General features: G+C 37.2%; 2 protein-coding genes across 13 annotated transcripts in view; one reads left to right on the top strand and one right to left on the bottom strand.

Annotated features, from left to right (window-relative positions):
• Positions 1-25088, top strand: part of LOC137278103 (organic cation transporter protein-like) — a 512032-nt gene that overhangs the window by 320050 nt on the left and 166894 nt on the right. The window lies entirely within an intron of this gene.
• The window catches only part of LOC137278088 (amyloid-beta A4 precursor protein-binding family A member 2-like), a 136327-nt gene continuing 118987 nt past the window's right edge, over positions 7749-25088 (bottom strand). For all 12 annotated transcript variants that reach the window (XM_067810178.1, XM_067810182.1, XM_067810188.1 and 9 more), the window contains 3 exons: positions 17710-17829; positions 16073-16213; positions 7749-12518 (listed from right to left, as the gene is read on the bottom strand). In XM_067810178.1, the coding sequence (XP_067666279.1) occupies positions 12447-12518; positions 16073-16213; positions 17710-17829 (333 nt within the window). In that variant the 3' untranslated portion in view covers positions 7749-12446. The remainder of the gene's footprint in view (positions 12519-16072; positions 16214-17709; positions 17830-25088) is intronic.

The raw sequence follows: 25088 nt of genomic DNA, 5'->3' as shown, positions 1-25088 counted from the left end.
TGATGGCAGCAGATTATTTGGCTAGTGTGTCATTTCCAGACATCTCCTGTCTGACTGTCTTTGCTGTATGTTACAAAGATCATGATTACATTCACCTTGTTGTGTGGTGTGCTGAAGTTCATCTCATTGGATTTGTCTCCTCAACTCAGGGACAAGACTTTTTCTATGGATTTCTGCAGATTTGTCATGCACTGGTTTTATTTATTGACTCACTGTTGAAATTGATAATGATTGAAATATTGATTCAGTCGAAGAAATGAATGGGGTCATAAGTAGGCAAATTGACATGGTATGCTATCATCAAGGGAGTGTCTTCACCCAGGAAGTGTAAGTGAGAGTTGTCTCCTTGTCAACCAATATAGCTGAAGAGTTTCTACTTGGAGTGTGCTGTTTTAAGTAATTTTAATATCCACTTGTTTGACATTATTCTACACTTCAAACAAATAATAGCACATTGAGAGCACTGCCAAGCACATGCCAGTTTCATTGTGACTTATGACAGGTTCATTGGCTCAGCATGTTGTGAGGTTACTATGCAAATATGTCGGCCACTTGTTAAAGTAGTGCAATTTATATAATATTTTCTGTCATTGAATGTCAGGAAAGAGCAAAGCCACTTGACACATTGATTGAATTTCCGAAATAAGATTATGGAGGATGTATATGAGACAGTAATGAATCTCATTACTATTGAAAATGCTAGTCATATGTTTCAGATTGTATGTAACTAATATTGTGATTTGCAGGTTGGCAGATTAGTCAATCTCTTCATGTATAACTGTCACATTAATATATGTATATTTTCATCCTGCAGGACATAATTTTTTATTATCAGTACCTATCCAGTCAGCTAATATTTGTGATAGATGAGCAAATAAGTGTTGATCACAGTGAGACCTCTGTGGCAACATGAAGACAATAGCATGGCCATTGGGGACTGTAACATTTTGCCATGATTGTCACAAAGGAGACTACCAGGAGTTTATCCATGGTGTTATTCAATCCCTCCCAGAGATCTTACTGTGAATTTCAACAAGTGTTGATATTAGAGGTATGTAATGTCTCAGCTAGCCCACCAATATCATTACTACTGGTATAACTTGTACTTCATATTTTAGAGTTATAGTTTATATCTAAATAACAGGTAAAGAAGCTGGTCACAGAAAAAAACGCTCTGTATAATTATTTATTCAAATACTCCATACCAGGTTCTTTCTGTCGACTTGTGACAGATTATTGAATGGTACAAGCAACAGGCGTGCATTTGTAATCTGTTTTATATTGATCACAACATAATTAATATATTTAATTCATAGTAGAAATTGAGTTTCCTTCTATTCTAATGTTTTGTCTTTTGGGGAGGATTATTTTCAGTTTCAAGAGCTCATAACTTACGTGAATTAGTTTGACACCCCAATATATTAATATGGGGACCTTACACATTGTTTTCATAGGCAGGATGTGTTTTCAGCCAATGCTTATGCCGAAATAAAAGGACGAAAGGAGGAATAGAACTGTTTGCTTTTTCACTGCAAATTTCATTTCAAAACTTACTGTATGTCCAGTATGTCCACTTTACCCAGGTCTTTGTTTGTTCAATCTAAGGAGAAATTGTTATGAAAAAAATAATTGCTACCCCCCACACCCCATGAATATTAGATAGTTGAGCTCAATTGTGATAGAGAGTGATAGTTCAATTACTCAGAGCAGGTTAACATCCTTGATCGTTGAGCTCTCCCCCAGACTATAAAGAGAACTATTTTACAGAGTTTTGTACATATATGTGTATAATTTGTGTTTATTACAACCAAATAATTTCTTGTGTTGACGTTTATCCATATCAGAACACAGATAATGGCTGTATCACCTATTTATTCTTGAATGGACATATTTACCTGATCAGTGTACACACAATTTACTGACTTGTAACACATACATGTAACCTGTAACAGACAGCCTTGTCATTTTGTTACCATGATTACCGATTCTGTTGTCGGATCCCATTGTAATCCATCATGAAACTTACTTGACATTCATTATTATGTTTTCTAAGATACACTTTGTTGATGATCCACATGTTAAAAGTTTCCTTACAATTACTTTACCACATGGCAAGCAAGACTGTTGTCTCAAAACACATGACCACATTTAGGGATCTCTATACTGTAGTTGAGGTGCCTCATGACTCATAAATTGGAAGATGTGGACTGTCCATGAGTTTAGGTTGTGATGTCCAAAGTATATTTTCAGCATTATTTATTTGAGTATTTTCTTTTCTAGAGTAGAGATTTTATGTTTATGTCAGTCATAAGAGATGCTTTGGTTCATTGTTTTCTTTCCTACGTTGTTTTCATTTTTCCCAGACTGGAGTTTGGACAGATCTGTATGCACGAAGTTGTGATTTAGTTTGACTCTGCCTCTGGTTTAGTTTTATGTTTTTTCGCATATTGTTTAGTCATATAAATGGTAAGCTTAATAACAAATTATTACCACTGATAATTCATTGATTATCATACAGGAATATTAATTAATTTTAATTATTAAGTGATTTTTGCCAATTTAGAATTTACCAGATTTTTCAGTGTTCTCAATTGTTTTCTGATCTCTGAACTTTTCAGTCAAATAGCCTAGCTTGACAGCTGTGTTGAGTGCACATCTTGAGTGCAACCTGCATTTTTATCACTGGTTCTTTGTAAACACTTGATCAGTGTCTTGCATCATTTCTTGTTGTGAAATAATAGTTGAAATGATTTAGCCTAGGAAATCTTTGAGTTTGGTTGTCTTTGACCAGTTGCTTGCCGTTTATGTTGAGGTGCCATGATAATGGAATGTTAATAGTATTGAGGACATATACATGTTTAGGGCAGTTATGTATGGTAATTGAATCCTGTAACATGAATAACTGAGGACTAATTGACATTTGATGTATATGGTGCATGATGAGAAAGATCTGATTACTTTTTTCTTCGATTTATTGGTAGTGATTTTATTATGAAGCCACTTAATGAACCCAGTCGTCTGAATGTTGTATGATTTATATGAAACCAAGTGCTACTTTTTACTAAGTCTGGAAGAGTATACAGAGGGTTGGTATGGTATACATAGTACATGTCAGTATTATTTAAGAGATAACTAATATTTCAGGATATTGAAATACTTTGTATGATTATTATTTTTGATTGAAATGTTAGATACTAGAGACAGAATATTGATTTAAGAACATTTTAATGCAGAAGAATTATAAATGCAAACTGAATTGCCAGTACACTATTTCTCAGTTAGTGAAGTGTTTTGCAGTGTTGTCTGTGTATAAGAGTAATTTGGTTCTTTTGTAGTCATTGTTTGTATGAACTTCAAGATGAAGGCCAAACCAGTTAAAATACATTCTCATTTCTCAAGAATATATATGTTTTAAATGTTTAATGGAGTGCTGTGTCATAATTCTAACAAGTATACATGATATATACATATGTGTGTGTAGTAAAATATTTCAGCAGACTGGTCTGTGTAGGCAGACTGAGTTGTAAGTGTAGGAAGTTGTCACATAGAGTGACCCTAATGTTGGTTATACGCACAATCTGCATTTAGTGATCGAATCTCATCATGTCAGTTCACATGTCTGTTCACAGCTAAAGCTTTGAGTGAGGAACACCTAGCATCCTTTGAAGTATAGTATCAGATGAGATTACAAGTTCTATGAATGATGTATTTAAAGTAAAAATTGTACTTTCAGTCAGATGTTATTGTTTTAAAACAGACACAGATCACACAAACATTGTATTTGGATAAAATGTTTTCTGATTATTTTAAATCCATCCACACATTGTCCCACTGAGTGAATGTTCCAGCTGCAAGATAGGATGCTTTAATGCACAAGATCTACAATGTGCTCTGCCAACTGATTTGTTAAATATTTACATTCCATCTGTTTAATGTAGGTATTGTATCATAGGGATGGTTTATTGGCTGTGGAGATGGAAAGTCATGAAGTGATTAGATCAAATCTAACCCTCACCTTGATGTTTGGGGAACACTGTACATGGACTGCCTCTTTCCACCTCCCCAGAATCCAAGTTGCTGAAGTACATTGGGCATTAGGACATATACATGGTCTGATCTAGGACGTTTTCACCATGACCCATGTCTACACTGTTATTACCCCCTGTATACCAGTGGGTCCCCACCCACCTCAAGTGGCTGTACTCCCCTTGTATCTACTGAATCAGGGGTGCTGACCCAAGTAACCACTTACGTGATAGCAACTCATCTTTAGTATTCATTGACCAGTTTGAACTGTCTGGGCTGTACAGACATGATGGTGTGTTTCTGGGGGTCAGTTCAGTTCTGAAATTGTTTTATGTGTTAAACTTGCCCAACTGGTCAATCCTGAGTCTTCCATGAAGGTGCATCTGTGTGTGCTTTGGCTGTTGCACATGGGATGCAGTGTCTGTGATATGGTTAAACAACAGGATGCATCTTTACATGTTTCAGTTATATCTTCACAGTTGATTTGTTGTTTTGGTCACATTTGTTCAATACAGCCCTTATGATTAGTATCTAAATGTTAACATTTTTTAGAACTTGAAATTTACTGAAATAGCTATGGTTGTGGTTTTGGCACAGTTTTTGCACACTATAGGAGTTAGTTCAGGCATGTGTTTTCACAATGTTGGTTAAAGGAAGCTTAAAGCTTTGTCAGTATGAAGTTAAATTTGTATTGCTTTAAGTTGAGCATGTACTGTTTGGACTGCAGAGTAGAAGATTATGACAGCCATTTTCCAAAAGCGACAAACATTCCTTTTATTACAGAAATACACAGGACTTACACCATCTTCCATGATAACCTTAAACTGTACATGTCAAGTCAATTGCTTAATGTCAGAGTGATTAACATACTCACTGTACAAGAAAGTTCTTGTTGAATAGTTTTACTTTAGGTAGAGGAAGGGGATAAATATTGATTCAATTCTTGAATATGTGTTATTTTGTCTTGACTGTTAGTAAAAGGCAAGGGTATATAACTGTAATAGTTCTTCAGTAAACTGACAAACTTGTTATATCATTCACAGTGTAATTATGAAATGAACAGTTGTCATTTTGGTGCCTGCATCTCGGTCCTCGCCCTAAAAGGTGATTGGAGCAGTAGGATTGACATGGTAATTACCCAAACATACAGACATATGTCCGTGATGTCAGTCATGTGTGAAGGCAGTTTTCAGCTGGTCCCACTGATGTCACACAGTGTCAGTAATATTGTCATGATATAACTTCATTCAGTTTGGAATGCTGCATTGTAATGCATTGCTTTGGAAAAAGCCTAGAGCAACGACTTTGGAAGTTCATGTATTTTAGCAGACAATGTTTCCTGTAGCTGTTGTGTACTACTTTGATATATTGTGGGTTAGTCTATATCGGCTGTGGGTACTGTATGTACACTCACATAATGGACACAAGTATCATGGCATCAACATTCATATTGTTCCAATACTATTTATTTATATAAATAAAGGTATTTTACCATTGCAGCATTGTCATGTTTTACTTCAAAATAGAACAAGATCACATGGTCTGGTACGAAATGGGTATCTGATTTTAGTACAGAAATTACTGTCATTGCTTAAGATCCAGTCAAAATCTGCATGTTGTGTGTATTTTACTGATTCGCTGTCATAATATTTATGTGGCAATAGTATTTGGAAGGTTCTCCTTCCGTCCCATAAATTCCTTGCTTATCTTTTTCAATCCAAGTGGAAGCTGTTAAGATTCACAAGGGACATTTGACAATATGAACATGTACAATTTTAACACTCTATATTGACAAATGCTGGCTCATTCCCACATGCCCAACTTACTGGGGGGATTACACACGGTATGAAACAGCCTCAGCCCAGCAGTCTGCTGCTTGCTAGTTACATGGCAGGCTTACAACTTTACATTATACCCAGCCCAGGGGGCCAGTATATTTTTCTAAGGTTATATATGTAAACATGTTATTGACTATGAGAAATATTTTGAAAATAATGACAATTGTGGTAGTTAGACTACATCTGTATAGTTCATGATCAATCAAACCTAACTTATCAGCCATAACTTATCACATATCAGCCTGCCCATTTATCTAACACAAAATTGGTCAAGAGAATGCTTTCAGTGACTAAGTTATATTTGTTAAAAGAGCTGTTGCACATGCTGTTCCTTTCAGAGTGAGAGCTGCACACTCCCTGTGTTCATTGCATGAAGAACAATTATGTCTTATTCATTCTTGCCAAAAACTGATTCTGACTCTGCCTGTTTTTTTCTGATTCAGATGACGTTAACACTAAATATATCAACAGTGATCAGCCAGTTGTCATTTTCTTTTTTGACATATATTTTGCCTTTGCATGTTTATGTTTACCCCCACTACAAGTAATTCATTAATTAGATTATTGTAACAACCATGTCTTGGTTTCGTGTTAAGAGGGTTGGCACCATTTTTCAGTTGTCAGCCTTGTAAGCTTCCAGATTTTTTTCGAAGTTGCATACACCGGAGGAGTGCAGAGAACGGCACAGCCACTTGTTCAAGAAGCATGTGCACAAGTGCTGTGAAAGTTATTTATTCATTAACCTGAGCTGTACTGTTTCCATGCTTTCTTTCACACCTGGCTGTCCCTTTCTTTGCATGCCTCCCTCGTAACAAATAGTGAACTGTGTCAGTATTTTAACGATAGTTTGTGAAAGAACTTTTATATAATAAGGAAAAATATTCTGCAAAAACCTCACCGAGTTGGTATGATGTTCTGATTATGATCGCTTCTTTGAGTGTGTTATGTTCATTAGTTTTCCAGCCAGACTGCAATTCATCAGTCCACTGTTGAGCCACATGGACTATAGCAACTGGTGCCAGAACTCTAATGTCATACAGTGACTCTGTATCACAGTTAACTGGATATTTAGTGCAGTGTGAAGTATTGATGTTCTATTCATGTAATGTAAAATTTTATTAATTGCATTTCCCAGTACTGATGTTGCATTAACTTGTATCAGTGGGTAACTTGTGTAACTGGATAGGTTGTATATGTATAATTATTTCATAAAGATAAACAGTATCACATTTGGTCGCTGATACCATTTCACATGCAACAAAATAAAGGATTAAATATAATTATCACGCCTCAGGAGTTGGGTAAAGGGAAAACCCCCAAAGGCCAACATTAGAAGTATAATATAAGTTATCACATCGTGTCTCGGGAAATATGGGATTTCATCAGTCCCAAGTAAGGTTGTATTCCCCAAGCTCGGTGAATACAACCTTACAAGGGACTGATAAAACCCTGTATTTCCCGAGACACGATGTGATAGCGCATTTATATAGCTGAATGTTTTCACTAAATCAAAACAGAACAACACGCATCGAATCGACTTGCTGATCATTTGACCTCAATGCACCGCACATTACTAAAGGCTTGTCGATGCACGCTTTTCTCACTTTGCATCGTCACCGAGGCGTAGCAGGGTGATATGACTTTCGCAGCGGGAGTATACGACTTTTATACTCCCGCTGGCGGATCGTGATGGATGTACATGGTATTTTATCAGAGTCACGTGGACCAATCAAATCTCGACATTCTTACAGGCTAGATAATGTATTTGGAACCACACCAAATAAAAATGGCTAGCAGTAACTTTGATGTTTTCTTACCCACATCTACCTTAATTGTTTCAGATATGAGCTGTAAACTAAAATTAAGAAAAGACAGAATATAGAATTACATTAAATATGTTTTATTCAATTCTTTCATATCCGAGAGTAGCACAGAATACATATATAATGGCTTACAGTCTTTCGTATCATACAGGCACACAGAATCACAGAACGTAGAGAGCAAGCACAACAGTTGGAGGAGGGAGGGACACTGGGAGAGTGCTTTCACAAAGTCACTGTTTAGGGGTAGGATTGGGGGTGGGTGGAGAACACCCATCATTACAGGGAGACACATGCACAGTTGGTTCACATGTACATGTCAAATCTTTAGGAACAAATCTGTCAACACTCCACATTTTGTACTATAAAAGCAAAGATGAGGCTGTCTAAGATGCAGGACAAAATCACATTATCAAAGAGAAAAAATGCAAGTTGAGACTTATGTGACTATTATCTCCCCTTGTAAAGGGTAGATCCATTCTGATTAAACAGTTCAGTTTGTGAGGAATATTCTATGAAACTGGACAACACCTGCTTTTTGAACAAGAAACCACTAACAGGAAACAAACGTTTGTTTCCGGATGTTTTCAATAACTCAGTCTTCAGACACTCCCATATATCTTAAGACACAATGAATAAATAACCAAATTCAACTTGAAAACTATCAACAATTTGTGTAGTCTTTTATGCCTGCTTCCATGAAAGCAGGACATTATTTCTGGCATGGAGATTTCAACATCTATAGAACATGGTGGTTGGGAGTTATCTCCCTTGGACCACAACAGAGACACAACATAGACATTGTTTTCAACAGCATATTCCCATTGAGTACAATTCTTTCAATATTTATCACTTTCTAATAAATAATATGTCATAATCTTCTGAATCAATTGCACACAAACAGAAATGCACTTCAAAAATGTGTTAGTTAACAGAGCACATTGAGATAAGATAGTGTTTGTTAGTGTATTGTTTCAATTTCCAAAGAGAAGGGACAATTGAAATTGTTCCAGTGAAATTAATATCCTCAAACAACGTTCGCTATACATTTGCATCAGTAAATGAAGAATATACCTTGAAGATGTAACTACAGTTTCACGGACAAATGCATGTCTTCTAGTCATATATACATCAAACTGTGGTCTGACTTCGTGTCAATATTATGCACACTCTAAGAACATTATCACAATGGGTGGAAATACAATCCCTTTACAGATTTTGTTTTGTCAAGTGGACTGATTCAAACATTCTTTGCAAATACTCTTAAATTCCAATTTCAGAATGTCCTCCTTACCATATCAATAACTTTTCTGAATAAAATGGATATTTATTCCTCTGATAATGTATTCAAAACAACGGTAATATACCAAACTCATCCACTAATATCTTTTGTACACATGGAGGCAAGCTATGAAAAGCTTGATTAAGAATTCAAGAGATTCAATATGTTTATATACTAGTGAAGATACAGATTGTAAATACATATGTTATAACACAGATCAAATTAAGTTACACCCAAGTACATATCATACATTGCTCTGTATTATTACAGACAATACACTTATTATTCATGATTCGGAGAATATTATGTCTTTTACACAGTGGCAACTAAAGTAAGGATTTTGGGGGGAAGACCATCTGTCTATGGACAAAACATGTTTTTCATACCATTGAAAGTTTAATATATGGGTCCAAAGATAATTAGAATCTGAAAGAAATGAACCAGCCTAGCATATCTATAAACCTTTGGAAGATGGTGAAGACTTGGGAAACACCAATCAATTTGGGGGCAAAAAATCTTCTAGAATCTTCAGTGTTCAATAAATCAAACGTGACTTGTCAACTTAACCTTTTCAGATCAACATGAAGACATATTATCAATATGCTGAGATGAAATACAAGGAAATCTTGTGGCAAGTGTTTGCCTAATTTCCACCACTGTCCCATGTTTGTAACTCATTCTTCAAGAAGGATGACCCTTATTCCTACCACAGATTGCCCCATTTGAAAGTGGGACAACTTTCAAGCAAGGAGCGTCTCCTGTCTTTCATTGCCACTGTGCCCACATGAAGATGCTTGTGTGTAACCATTCTGAGGAAGTGTAAGTGTACCAGGCCTATTTTGACAGGGAGTTAAGTATCTATAGCTCAGTGCCGGCAATATTGTACTGTAAGATCACATGAGCCAGGGTCAGGAGGTGAGAATGAAAGCACATCAACACAATATTATTGCACATATATCATAATTCATACATGTTTTTTATAACAAAACTGAAACCTAGGTTCAGTCATGTTCAGGCCTAGGTTCCCATCAGTGTTCGGTCCTAAGTTGGGTCTTGTTTTCAGGTACTAGCAACAAAAATTATTTACAATAGCAAGCTATCAAAATCAACATGGTCAAAAACTGCCAACTGCACAGACAGCCCACTGTACATATTTAAATGTGGTCAATATACAGTGTTAACTGCCTGAATATCAAATCAGAGCACACTACCATTCATATGTGCAATCTTTAAGTGAGTACTACCGGGTACACAATTGAACTCTTCACAATTCAAGAACAACACATATTATAACTACAATGGTGAAAGAGCAACATTTTCCCCAATCAAAAACATTATATATCTGGATGTTCATAAAAATCATCAAAAAGCATCTGATGTTGACAGAGGACAGGGTTTGAGGTCAGTATCAACATAAAGCTCAGTTTATCCAGACGTATGGAGCAACATGGTCAAGTGATGAAAGTGGGTGGGGGCATTTGAGTTTTTGGAATGTTAGATTGACAGAAGAAAACACAATATAATAAACACTTCCTTAAAATTGAGATTTTATGATTAAATTTGTAAAATTTGATTTAATGAAATGATCAATGAAACCCATAACCTTTAGTTTTGAAATGCAAATCCCACTTCCAGCACTTCTTAAAACAGAAAACCAGAAATAAATACGAAACTTAACTATCATGTCAGTCATCACTTGAACTGAAACAATGTGCCACTATTTATGAAGAGCATATAGCGGTGAACATGTATTTCACTTATCAGCTAACCGAATCTGGAATTATGTATAATGTTTAAGTATTCAGATAAAAGCTTCCCAAAGATTACTCATGACAAAATGACATTTAACAATCTCTGTACAACTGAAATGATTCTCACAAGACTACACTACACACTGGTAAAAAATTGTTCCACAACTTGACAGACTAACTGTGGAAGAACTAGTTGTTCTCTTACCTGTCAAGGTAACTCTAGCATCAGGTGACAAGAAGACACTTTGTAAACTTGACAGGGAAGGCAACTCTAGCATCAAGTTAGGTCACAATTGTCTGCTTTAGTCCAACTCACAGAAAGCAATTTCAACATTTGTACATATGCTCAAATTCAACACTTTTACCTTCTAAAGACCAGAACTACAAGTACCGTCCATTTGACTAAGAGCTGTGTTACAATATCATGTTTCTTGGGTACCTGTCTCTTAGTTACTTCTTGACACTTCACAATTGACTTCTTACCTTAAAGCAACAGCTCTCTACAAAGCGCTAGCACAGAATACTGAACAATATCACATGTAACAGTTACCAGTGAAAGATTGGTTATGACCAGAAGTGTGAGCCACACAGAATTCTCCTGGTTGAGGGAGTCACAAGAGGTTTGGGTACTAGTGGGACGTCCAACAGAACAATCAGTAGAGCTCACTGACCATACAGGGCAGAATCAACAACCTTGGAAAGACTCCAGTAGTCTTCTTCGCAGTTTGCAGTTGCATAATCAGATGGTCAGCTTCTGTTGACCAGTGGATACTCCACAAACAAGATTTAGTCTACAGTACCTGCATCTGCAGATGGGAAGATTCTATGAACACAAATTCAATAATTCTATATATGCTTCTGACAAATGCTATATTTTCATGCTGTGACATCCATGAAGACACACACTGTTCATCACATCCTTTATCACTGGCAAAAGAACTTGCAGCAACGTCATGTGGAATGTTCTGCAGCTTTTGACAGACTGCTTCTCGACACAAACATGGAGGTACACCGTCCAACATGACACTTTCAACATTTTTGGATATATCTTGTAGGTTTGTATAAATGAACAAGTAGGAGAAGTTGCCCTTAATAGCCTGACAGTCCATATTGTACAACTGTGGCCTGTAATATTCTGAAGGACAAAGCATCAATGTAGGCCTCTCTCACCAAGAGTCTGATCGCTGATCAGACTACCATACGAATCACTTCTCACAGATCCAGATGTAGTGTCCCCTTGGCCTTTACTAATCAAAGCACCATATGTCACAAATTCATGAACATGCACAGAACCTGTTTACCCTCAAAGATCCTTCAAAGTATCTTCCAGCACAGCACCATTCCCATGACAGAATACATTTGCATATTGTGAAGATCCACCAGGCAAATCATGCTGAACAGTCCTCTCCACACTGCAGGCGATGGGGAAGATGGAACTGATGCTGCCCAATGAAGTTCACAGAACCTCATCATACAAGATGCCCATCTCCAATTTCACAAATTGTTCAAAGCAGAGCTTGATGTAGGTATGTTGGCCCAGATGGTACACATCAGTGGGCCACTCACAGTCAAATCACAATGGTCAACAGCGGTCAGCACCTTCAGGCTGTCTCTGTTCTTGGTGGGAGAGTGACCACTGGTGACCACACTGACTAGAATGGCGTTGCCTCCTCCATTGAACAAGGCTACAGTCGTGTGAAGCAAGTCTTGGCATACAATACTGTTGTGTCTATAAGTAGTGAGGTGTGTCCTGACCAGTCAGCAGACGGTAGATGGATGTAGGCATGGTCTTCATGTGGATCTGGAACAACACAAACAGGAAGTTAAATACATCATACTCAACCATTTATCAAAGATTCATTTGCACATTTCTTCTGCCATGACATACACTGTATGGTATTGATCTATGGTATCTAGAACTGGCAATAACAATGGAAAAAACTTTTGGAAAAATTCACTTGACGACAACATTATTTTGTTATGGTTTAATGTTCGAGTGCAAGTCCATGTAGTGAAACTCTTGTTTTCCAGACTTGTCCTAAAAGAAAAAGCAATGTGGAAGTAGTTACAGCATCATGTGTTGTCTGCTGTTTGGATTGCATCAATATACAAACTAAATGACACACAAATGATAGAGTTGTGATCAGGGGGTCTACGATCTACCAGCAGAATTGTTGTAACACCACCAGGTGCAGTGAACAAGTATTGACAGTGATAATATTCAAATGGAAATATGACAAAATAGCCAATATCGCCTGAAGCTATGTCCGAACATTCTACATCTGTCTTAATGTAATATCACATTTTTTATCCAAACTGTTACACAACCTTCCGAACAATTTAGTTCAACAGAAAAATATATAACTTCTTTCCTCAGTCACTTGCATATTCCATTATCACCATAGGATTAAGATTTTCATTGGATCTAAATCATGCATTGTCACATTATCAGCTTGATATCTTGGGCTCCCAGGACTGACTAGAGGAAAATCCATTGATTTGGCAGTTTATTCTTGCAGATAATAACGGAAAAAACATAATAACTAACACCTTAAAAAAATCAATGTTTCCATCCTCACCTTACCTTGCCAGTCATTATTATTGATTTTCTGTGAACTGTTTGTCTCAAACAGTGCACATACTGTTTTGTACAAGTCTTGTCAAAGAATCAATAGGCATGACTGTATAAACCAGTCTATAAAAGCTTCATGAAACAAAATACCATTAGTCATTCATTTTAACATCTGAACATGTCCTTACAATAATATCTCAACATGTTAATCAACAAACACAATGTCTGTCAACCTTTTCCATCCCCATTGTCGGGTGCCATTGTTCCACAATCTGCACCGGTCACACTTCTGTGCACACAATATTTTTTAGTTCCATAACAGAAGTTTGTATTGCTACCTTTTCATGAAGGCCAGGTCATGGAATTTGACAAACATATCGATGAGACAAACATAGAGAATAGATCTACAGCCTTACGACATGATGAGACAAGTAATATTACATACATACAACTGTATTGTGAGACCTAGAAACATTTCTGATATGAGGCCATTCCATGCCAGAGGAAATGTCTACGGCTACCTTATTAAGTATAGTTTCATGAGACATTACATTTTTCAACCTTACATCCAATACAAGCTATATTTTCAGCACCTTGTCCGGAAATAGGTTTCATCAAAAAGAGGATCAATGGTTCTTTATGCAAGTATTTCCTGCCCTGATCACACAAAATTGATTCAGTCTGCATCGAGAATGCAAATAATAATGTATAATTGATTCTCTAAGACTTGCTGAAGGTGGCAAGACTCCTAAGATTGCTGGCTGCTTTAGGTGACCAAAGTCATGAAACCACCACGTAATCTGGCAAATGACTTTCGATCATGTCAAGGCTGACCCAAACAATGACAAACTAATAAAGCAGTGACTCACGACAAGGTTTGTCAGACTTTATTCGTAGGTGGAGCATTTGTTTCTGGTTGTCCACGTTTCATCTGATATTGGTTTCCGTGAAGCAACAGAATCCCATAATTCTATACAACCCAGAGGATGCCGTGGGAATTAGGTGGTAGATCCAAGACAATTTGCGACATTATTACAGTTGTCAATACAGCTCCACCAGAACACCAGACAGGTCTGGGCAAAGCCCAGTTACTACCTGGCCAGCTCTCAGTGTGGACAGTCCATCTAATTTTTGAAACAAATGACTCATACACAGGTCATTAAGCCAGGAATCTGTTTTCCCAGAACAAATGAGATTTTTTTCATAGCTCTATATACTTTCTTACTTTTGTATTCAATGAAATGAACCAATAAAAATATCTTTATGTTTATGACTTATTGACATGTATTATTCTGCTCCTTTATACTGGCACTGATCTTCATCCTTCAGGTAGGCTTAATAACAGTAAAAGGCAAGCTCCTCCATTAATATTCATTGATATTCATCAATATTTCTGTTCCCACAAATGAAGCTAAAAGCAAACCATGGCTTACTACCCTTTCACGCTCTTTCTGACACTCTTATAGTTGACTACCATGAGAATAATCTTCACCCACTGTACACATGTAGGGATTCAAACCTGGGTTAGCAGCATATCAGCATGGCAACCCCAGTGCCCTGGCTAAGGTAACTGTCACAAGGTCAGCGTGTTTGTGTCAGGAGGAGTAGGTCACCTCTCTTGGTCATTAACGGCAGTGTGCTTACAACATGTATGGACAGCATCATTGTGGCAGTACATGTGACCCCTGCATTGTACAAAACATAACTAAGTTACATCTGTCAACTTTAACTGTTCCCTCAACATCTTCCAACTTTATTTGACTACATTAGTTTATTGAATAACATATTTCATGACAACTATTAATTACAAAATTCATGGAAACTTCCTTCACCAACAGAAACAGCTGAAAGGAGGGATGAAGTCATCTATATGTACATCCCCTGCCCCTCAAATTTGCATGAAATCATGAAAAGTATGTGCCATACATGCGTATGATGTCCTCCAACTTCACCCAATTTACATCTATCAGGAATGGAAAATTAATTAGGTAATATGGGTATGTCCAGTGAGACGCCAGAGTTCAGTGCTTACATATATTAGGTGTTCTGGGCTCTCTGCTAATTACCAGTAGGTGATGGAGAATGTTAGGCAGGAAAATTAGGTGATGCAGGTACACCCTTTGAGTAAACCGAAACAGGTTAATCCAAAACCTTTCGATGACAACTAACACACTTCATGATCCAAACAAATCATTTCCTCTATTATTTAAATGCTTTTTATATGTTCCAGTGATGTGAATTAGTAATGGTACTTTCGCAGCGCCAATGAATATTTCTTGATGTAAGCACATCAAAGATCATGAATCATACAACCTTGGGAGTTCTGGGATAAATTGACCTCCAGCAGGCAAATCTTATATTGAGATGAGACTATATGGTTCAGGTTGTCAGACTGGTGACTACGTTGAATCCTTGACTCCCCTATCCTTACCATCACACACCAGTGTCCTACATAACTTCAGGAATGTTTTGTCAGCTATGTGATAGTTTGGTTTGTTTGTTGCCTAACAACCCACTCAGCAATATTCCAGCTATATGGCAGACCTCTGTAAGTAATCAAGTCTGGACCAGACAATCAAGTGATTAACATCATGAACATCGATCTGTGCAACTGGGATATGATATAGATATGTATTAATACTAACACTTTAGAAAAGAGTAAATGTAACAATACTATCAAATTAAATGCTCTGGTGTTTCTGCAAACCAGAATTTGAACTTTAGTTTATGAGAGCACTCAGGATCTTGCGTATTGATTGGGCACGGAGCAATCCTGTACTCACCTCTCCTACAGAGTTGGCTAGAAGTGCAACTATCTTCTCATGGGGTACTGCTACCACACTCTGATTGTTGATCTCGATGATTCGATGTCCGACCCTCACACCACCTCTCTCAGCTATACCACCACGTAATAAACTGCAGATCTGGAGAGGACAGGCATAGCATTAGTGGAACATCAAGTTCTTATCTCAATTCATCTAATCTGTCAAAGTTTATCAAGCTATATAACAGTTTATGACTGGCAATCGTCAGTCATTTAGAACATGACTCACACATGATTTCAGGTTTGTGATGGTATGTGGGATAGTTTACTCTGAACTTACATCATCTGGAGGAATGCTTCCTGATGTGTACAACACCATAAACACAAATGTCACATAGTGTAGCAAAATCGTTTATACAGATTTGATTAACCAGTTCATGGAGTACTCTCATCGTATACAAACTCAAACAACTGAGAATGACTCGACATCACTCCAGAATACAATACTGTCATCAGTTATCGGACATCATCATTGTGATCATAAACTTAATAGATATCGATTAATATCATTAAAAGGTCATGGTTTGTGTTCTGAATAGGTTTTGAAAGTTAAAATATAATGATTACAAAATTCATGTTGTCATGTCCGATACCGTAATAATATATTAGCATTAATATGCAAGACCATAATTCTAATGCTGACATTTATTATCAATCAAACTTCACCACATGACTATCTCATGTTAAGTAGTTATGTTCTGTGAAATAATTATACAAAGAAATATAAAAAAACATCACTTCATATCCAAAAACAAATCTGCAGAGCAAAACTGTCCTTTTCATCAAACAAAAATCATACGCTAAACTCAGGAGTGAATAATTTTTGTTTCAGGAAAGTCTCATAAATTTAACATGATGATTTATTTTGCACAACATGTTTCAAATCACATGCTGAGAAAAAACTCAGAGTCTCATTTAATGGAAGAAGGCTAAAAGACAGGCAATAAATCATTACAGCCTATTTTCTGCCATATATAGTGATGACTAGAGAAAAGTGGTAGGTACAGATGGCTCCAGGGACTGGAACTGATTGTAGGTTTAATGTGGCATAAACAGTACTATTGGAAGACATGACTTCTGGGCTGTATTTTGAGGTAGTATCCAGCCTTGGGGACAGCAGGGCTGAACTTGACAATAGATAAAACTTGGAATGAGGTCAGCATGGGGTTGTGGGTGAAAATTGGTTGTCTGGTTATTTGATGCCGCACTCAGCAATATTCCAGCTATCTGGCGGCAGTCTGTAAACAGTCAAGTCTAGACTAGAAAATCCACTGATCAACTTCATGAGCATTGAGTATCATCAACCAAGTCAGCCAGCCTGACCACCCAATCCTGTTAGACGCTTACTGTGACAAGCATGGGTAACTCAATACTAGTTCCAATCCAGATCTTCATTGGTATGTCAGGATGGGGTAGCGGGTGGAAGTTATACTATGTGTGCTGCAAAGTTTGGCAACTGGTAGTTAGGATTGTAGCTTCAAGGTAAACACTGAGCAGGATGACCATGCACTGAACTAATGGTATGTGTTTGGATCACTAGTACACTTTTAATCATCTAAGAGTACTATCTACACGAATCTGTAAGCTGATACTGACCACCCCGTTCTGTACACTGAAGCCCAGCTGGTACTTGACGTCCGGCCGCTTGATGAGGACCTCCACTACCGGTGGACATGGCACTACGGTCAGCTTGACCACCGTCTGGGGCTTGGACGTCTGCAATACAACACAACATACAGTCCTTCCTCCAACCACAAATCAGACATGGTTTATACAACAGAAGACAAAGAAAGAGATAAAGACACAAAAGTTCAATGGTGCCAAGATATTTGAAAAAAGTCTGATTAATTCTGTGAGTTGATTTTCAAAACATACACAAAGTATGCACACCATATGTTGCCTAAAAAAGGACATGCACAAATCTGGACCATATTTTAAGTTGTTAATTTTTAACACTAACAGCTATCAAAATACCTGCCTATTTTTTAGCAAAGAAAATATTGGTTTGAACTAATGAAATGTGGCCTATACTTCACCATAGACCTACATCAGTCGCAGCGCTAGTCTCATTTTGAGCATATGGGTTGGGGACAAAGATGTACAACCACTTAGCAATGACATGACAGAATACAAGAGCTGGCATAGCATAGCCTTTCAAAGCAGGCTCTCCACATCAAGGGGCCTCGAGCTGACTGTAGTTTGCCTACACTGACATTACTTGAAACAGAGCAAGTATGCACATCATGGCAATGATGGGGTGTTGCCAACATCATTGGTCAAGTAGGTCTCAAATTAGAATATTTTTGCTAATTTCCAGGAACAGATATATGCAAAATGAAATACTAATATCTTTCTACTTTATGACAGTACAGACAAACTGTATCTGTTTGTTATAAAAGATCAAGCAAGGTCATAATTTCACAAGAATCTAATTACACTTTAGCCCAGATGGGTTTCTAGACAGATGTTTTAAATGTCAATAAATAAACACACTCAGTGCTGATGTTCAAATATTTTATATACTGAGAAGCAAAAGCGAAGAGAAATTTATAGAACCAACATTTCTATGAAAGGCTAATCATTTCAAGGCATGGTCACAAAACTAAAATTTAGAAAACATGTCATGAATCATACGTCTTACAAGAAAAACATCAAACTGGACCATATTTTCAAAAAAAATGGCTGACCAGTGGCTGAATAATGTTTAAGGATGAATAAAAGTCAAAATTTGAAATATCTCAAAAGAGAAAACATGCACTGAGAACCATTCATAACTTAAATGTCATGAAAGATGTGGCATTACATGAAGACTCAGAAAAAGAAAGAAGAATCATCTTTGGGCTATCACAGTCTTTCGCTTGACTTCAACGTTGTTAGGTCTCTACATCTTCAAGGACAAAACTTTCATATTTAGAAAGGGGGATCATTCTCTGTGTACACATCAACTGACTGTGTAGATGAATAAACCATCACAACTATGTCAATCTTTGCCCCTCCTAAAAGAAACACCATTTCCTTTGATATGGAACATATTCTAATCCACAGATTCAATACTATCTAATTCTGTTTTCTCTATACAGTTTCAATGAATAATTAACTGATTCACTTCACACATGCATGGTAAGTGTCCCAGCTAAGATGAGTAAACCCTGCCATATTTCATCTAACAACCTCAATTTGCAACACAAATATATCGCAATCTAAAAATCAACAAACATTCAAACTGTACGTGGTCACAGACTGAGATAATGAGATGTATGTTTTATAGGAGGCAATGCTGCTGCTCCCATTTCCCCAGAGTATCATACAGGTTTCGTAATGTGACTCTGTCCACTAAGCACATCGAGAATAACACATCAAATCTCTTAACAGATATAGATCATGTACAACACTGTAAAGTAGCACTGACATTTCACATTCCACCATTAGTGCTTCAGCATTAACAGTCTATTCCAGCAACACCCAATTCCAGCTTCCCCCAATAAGTTGATACCAAAACAAGTAAAGTTATTAGCAGTTTGAACCTTCCAAACACTAGAACTAGGGAAGAAGTAAACTTTTACAGAATCTGAAACAGAATAATGCATTAGCAGTGTTTGTAACCCACAACATTCAATGTAAGCTGGATGTAAAACTTGTGAAATCCATAGTCTTCATGTAGGGAAAGTGCAGCTGTGTTGAGCAGTGTGAATGATGGGAGAGCACAGTAAACTTTAAAAACTTTGTTTGGTAACAAACATTCAGGCAAAGACTGCATTTAGTGGAGCAGCTTCTCAGATGGAAGCAACATTATTTTTACACCACTTGATACGGGCGGAAACATGAGCAGTGGACTTAAAGAAACAAACTTTCTGTATTTACACAACTGTAAGACAACTTGCTCTAATCCTTTTAAATATCTGATTTTGTTTTCAGTTACAGAATAAATGCTTTACTCTGTATGCCTATGTTTTCAATTTCAAGAAAATGTGCTTTGACTAAGTCCGAACAATATTGTAGAGCTTAATATATGAGGGTTAATCAAATCATTAAAATGATTCATTTTTTAACATAATCCATTTCCATATTGAATGACTTGCCAGTTACGACGGAGGGGTTTTATCCAAGTTTCACAGAAGTCCTTCTCCTGGCAGTCCCAAAAATTCCCTACTGCTTTTTTTACGTCATCCTCAGTGTTGAAATGGGTTTTTGATGGAGCTTTGTTACTGTTCAGGAAGTGATGGAAGTCTGGCTGAGGCAGATAAGGAGAATATGGTGAGTGAAGGTGTTCAGAGGAACACTCCTGTATTGTACCCATGGCAGTGACAGATTTGTGCACTGACACATTTGTCCTCATGGACAGCACAACTTTCACAGCTATCCTCTCTTTGTCTTAATTTCATCCTGTATTAACTCTAAAAGTGTATTATATGTTACGCTCTGTGTCTGGTCTATTGGACGATGACACCATCATGAAAGTCTGTCATTTACCAATTAGTCATCATCACCGTATGGTCTGTTCTATGGATCATTTTTGGTGTTGCTGACGTCACAGGGCTTCTAGCACATGTGAAGTCAGGAATCTCTGGTATATATACACTTTTCTTGCTAGCATTCCCTATACTTAATTAGGGTTGAGGGAGGGGTAGCCTGGTGGTTAAGGTATTCGCTGGTCACGCCAAAGACCCAGGTTCGATTCCCCACATGGGTACATCGTATGATGCAAATTCCCGCTGTGATATTGCTGGAAAGTTGGTAAAAGTAGCACAAAACTAAACTCCCTCAATCACAAGACTTACAGGTTCTACACAAAAGAAGCCAGTCTTTCACATAGAATTTTTTCAAGAACAACCTCTGTGGAGATTGAAGCCTCTGGCTGCTCTGACTGGATGATAAGGCCAGACCAATTGTATTTCTTGTTTTACGGATCCGCCTGCCATAATTTTTCAAGAATTAGAAAAAAAATAAAAATGAATTTTGCTCGCTCAAAAAATAAAATCCTATTGTTTTTATTGGAAAAAAATGTAAACTCACAAGAAAATACTTTTTAGATTGTTTTTTTTTACCCATATTCACTTTATAAATTGCTGAAAGTAAATTACTTTGAGTATTCAGAATGGAAATTACTTTGATTGGAATTTTAAAAAAAAAATTTTTCCCACCAGCCTTTAGGTTTTAAGAGGACAGAAATCTGAAAAACAAGAAATGAAATTGGTCTGGCCTAATATAAGATTGTAAGGTTTGTAATTGTAAATGTGAATTAGGACTGACAACATTTTTAAGTCTTAGCTTAATGTCCGCAGAGCTTGTCTGTGTGTTGTTTAACACTACATTCATTAATATTCCAACTTTATGTCAGCAGTCTAGTGATCAACAATATGAGCATTGATCTATACAATTGGAATACAATGATACGTGTCAACTAAGTCAAACCTGACCACCTGATCCCGTGAGCTGGTGCGTAAAACAAGCTTGGGTTGCTTAAGACCAGTAATAACCAGTAATAACCTGGAACTTCAACTGTATTTGGTGAAGTTGACCAAACATTTTTTAACAATTATTTTTGCTGGTAAGATTGTACATAATACACCTGTTGCATGCTATTTATTTTTTAAAATATAATACTACTATAAAAGTTGATGGGAAAACATTTGGTTTTGTCTTTTTCAGAGCTTCACACCATTCAATTTTTTATCTATACTAGTATTTCACTGTCATGAACAAATCTGAGCTCAATGTGCTGTACATCATATCATTGATTACAATGCCTTGACCATTTTGCTTCTTAGGGGAATGTCTGTAAAGTTCAAAAGAAAGAAAGATGTAATTTTCTGAATAAAATTGATATTTTATACTTATCCTGACCCATGACAAAAGCCCTCCCAGCCGCCCCGCAGAGGCACGCTGAATTCCTATATTCGCATGTCAGGCGATATACAAGGAGAGAGAGACAAGCATGGCCGGCCACGTGGCCTAGGGTGCGAGAAAAGGGAGGCTACACATGGGTGAGTGTATTTTACGTCTGCTTCTTTCTAGAAGGTAACTTCAAGGGATTTCAGGTGTTTCAATACCTTCGCCAGGGAAGAGGAGATAAGCAATTAGCATGAGTCAGGATAAGGAAAAATAAGTACTGATCTCAACATACAGGACAGTACTAGACATCCTTGCATTGTTTCAGGCTTACTTCTGGCATGAAGAAGTGAGAAGCTTTTGGATGGAGAGTTAACGTACCACAGCGCATTTAGTTTAACTGGATGTATGCTCATGGTGAAATAAATATACAAAATACCAACATTGTACCACAGTACTTCACAATTTCATGATCCATGTGACACTTGATGATTGCAACTGAAGGGAAGAAGTTTAACTGGCCACTGTCAAGTAAAGTCTATGACACATTTTGTGAAAGATCCATACAGCAAATGTCTTAAAACTGGAACAAATTCATCTGTGCATCCTGGTGCAAAACAGTCCCAAGAATATGCATTTCTAGTTATAGGCACAATGACTAAATTTCTAGGGGGTGCATATTCAGATGGATTACAGAATACAACAGACACACAACAGACTCAATCACAAGCACAAAACTATTACATTTCTGATACATGGCTCCCAAGACAAAGATCAATTTACGAGGACTTGGATGATTATATTTGTGGGAAATTGTTTTACAATACAAAGTCAAATCAGCATTTGTCTTCTTTTTGTTATAAAACATAACAAAATGACAATTAATCACGTATTTGGTGAAGGGTAAACAACTCATGGTTGCACAAGGTAACTTGATTTGAATCACATGTGTACATTCACACATTAATAGTAAGAACAAGGACCAATGCATTGAAAGTAGAGTTTAATGTTAAGTGTTTTGCCCTTGGTGACAACATGTAAGATGAACGCTACTCTCAGTGTTAATCCCCACTGTCACACCAGTGCATGGCAGAAGAGACATTGCACATTGCCAGTAGAAGACAGTATCATGTCCTATTATAACATTCAGTTCCATCCCATTTATACACAATGCCAAAACCTGTCAAACAAACGCTCAATCATCTTTCATAATGGAAATAAAAATTTTCTCTGTATTTCTTGAATATATTTATAAACACATTCACTAGTTATAACAGGAGACATTTTATATCATTCAAATGATTTGTCATTGTGATACAATATTTGTCCATGAATCTGGGTTTAATCATCTGTTCAAACACCTCTGGGACATTATAAAGAATGAGGACTTCCCATGGAGAAGTAAGTTAACACATGCAGCACGAACATGATGGGGACTCCCCTTGATGTCATCCCCCTGTGGATAGTAACACATTCTCCATCCCCCAACCTCATTCTGCATCACACTACACCCTCCTCAAACCACTGTTACAAAAACATATTCTAAAACTCGCACAAATGGGAAAAGTTTCCAGATAACACTCTGCAATATCTCTTCCTTACGGAAACCTTCAACACTATCAAGCATGCATGATTTTATGTGTCTTTTTCCCCGTTTACAGATCTGAGCTTTGATGTACTTTACCACACAATTTACCACCGCTGAGAAAAGCAACCTTTTGAAGTGTGAGACAATGAAATTAGGTGCCATTTGGCCTGGTTCTAGCTTGTCTTGCTCAGTGGATTAAGGAAACTCATTGTGAGAATGACTGCACCAAGGAAGCTAGTTACGGGGCCAATTATTGTAGTCCTGTCTGGCATTACCTTTAGCCCTCTATGACACCATACTGTTCTCTTTATTGCTAATTCATGTATCCAAGTTAACGGAATTCTGAAATGACACCTGATAGAGAACTCTATTTCCAAGGCATTCATGAATCCATACTAAGCTGGCCATAGCCATTTAGATATAACATTGTGAATAAAAATTCAATAATTCTTTACAGCCTTTTCATCTGGGGTCTAATATGTTGAGGAAGCACATTATGGGCACCTTGTGGTGAAGTGTGGACGGATAGGGAATAATCTGCGTCGATGTTGTGTGGGGAGTATTAGGGTCACATCCAGACGAGGTGGACAGCTACAATCTCAGGCTGCGATCTCAGGATCAGACACATACATACAACACAAGAGGTTTCCCTGGTGATGGAATACCTCTTCTCTCTCCTCATATACATACAATTTTCCCTTATGCAATAAATCAACAGTTTGCTTTTCTTGTAATGAATCACAGCACTGAAGGAATAGTTTCTGTGTCTACTCAGACAGCAAGTCGCTTACGAGTATGGACCAAATATAACTTCCTGTCAGACAACATTTGATAATGTTCAGTCAGCTATCTTCATTGTTTATGGTGCAGATGACTGAGTGGGTTGGAATCAGTTTCACGGTGAACAGTATGTCTCTGGATGTCTCCTGGATGTGACAAGGCAGGCCAGAAATGCTGAAGGTATTTAACACTTCACCTAATGATATAGAGAATAAGACCATAAAACAGAATAATGGCACCACTCCAATATCGTTGACAATCTACTCTTCACCTGATCACCGAGAATAGCACAATAAAACAAAATAATGGAGATGTGCCTATATAGGGGACAATATACTCGTCACTTGATCACAAACAATGAGACAATAAAACAAAACAGAATAATAATTTGGGACAATTTCAGTCTAAGTAAACTTATTCTCAGTATTATTTGTTACAATTCTCTACTGTGACAAACAGATGTAGGAGGTTGCGTCAGGTCAACTTTGAGATTGACCAATCAGAACACAGCTTACCGAATCATGAAAGTGGACATTCGCATATAACTTTTGAAAGTTTACCTCGAAAAGTTTTGTACCCAAACGATTCTGAATGCTATTTTCTATACGACAGCTTGTAGGTGATGCACACGGAGCACGCTACAACACTGTCAACTGTCGGTAAACCCTCGCTGAAAATCACGTTTTTGTCAACATTCAAGGATGTCAGCTTGCAGAAATATTGGCTTGTGGTAGGCATGTAATCAGAAAGCCTTAAGCATATATGCTGCAAGTCAAAT

The sequence above is a fragment of the Haliotis asinina genome, chromosome 3 (genome assembly GCF_037392515.1).
Source record: "Haliotis asinina isolate JCU_RB_2024 chromosome 3, JCU_Hal_asi_v2, whole genome shotgun sequence".
Classification (NCBI taxonomy): Eukaryota; Metazoa; Mollusca; class Gastropoda; order Lepetellida; family Haliotidae; genus Haliotis; species Haliotis asinina.
This window is presented reverse-complemented; position numbering and strand designations above follow the sequence as displayed.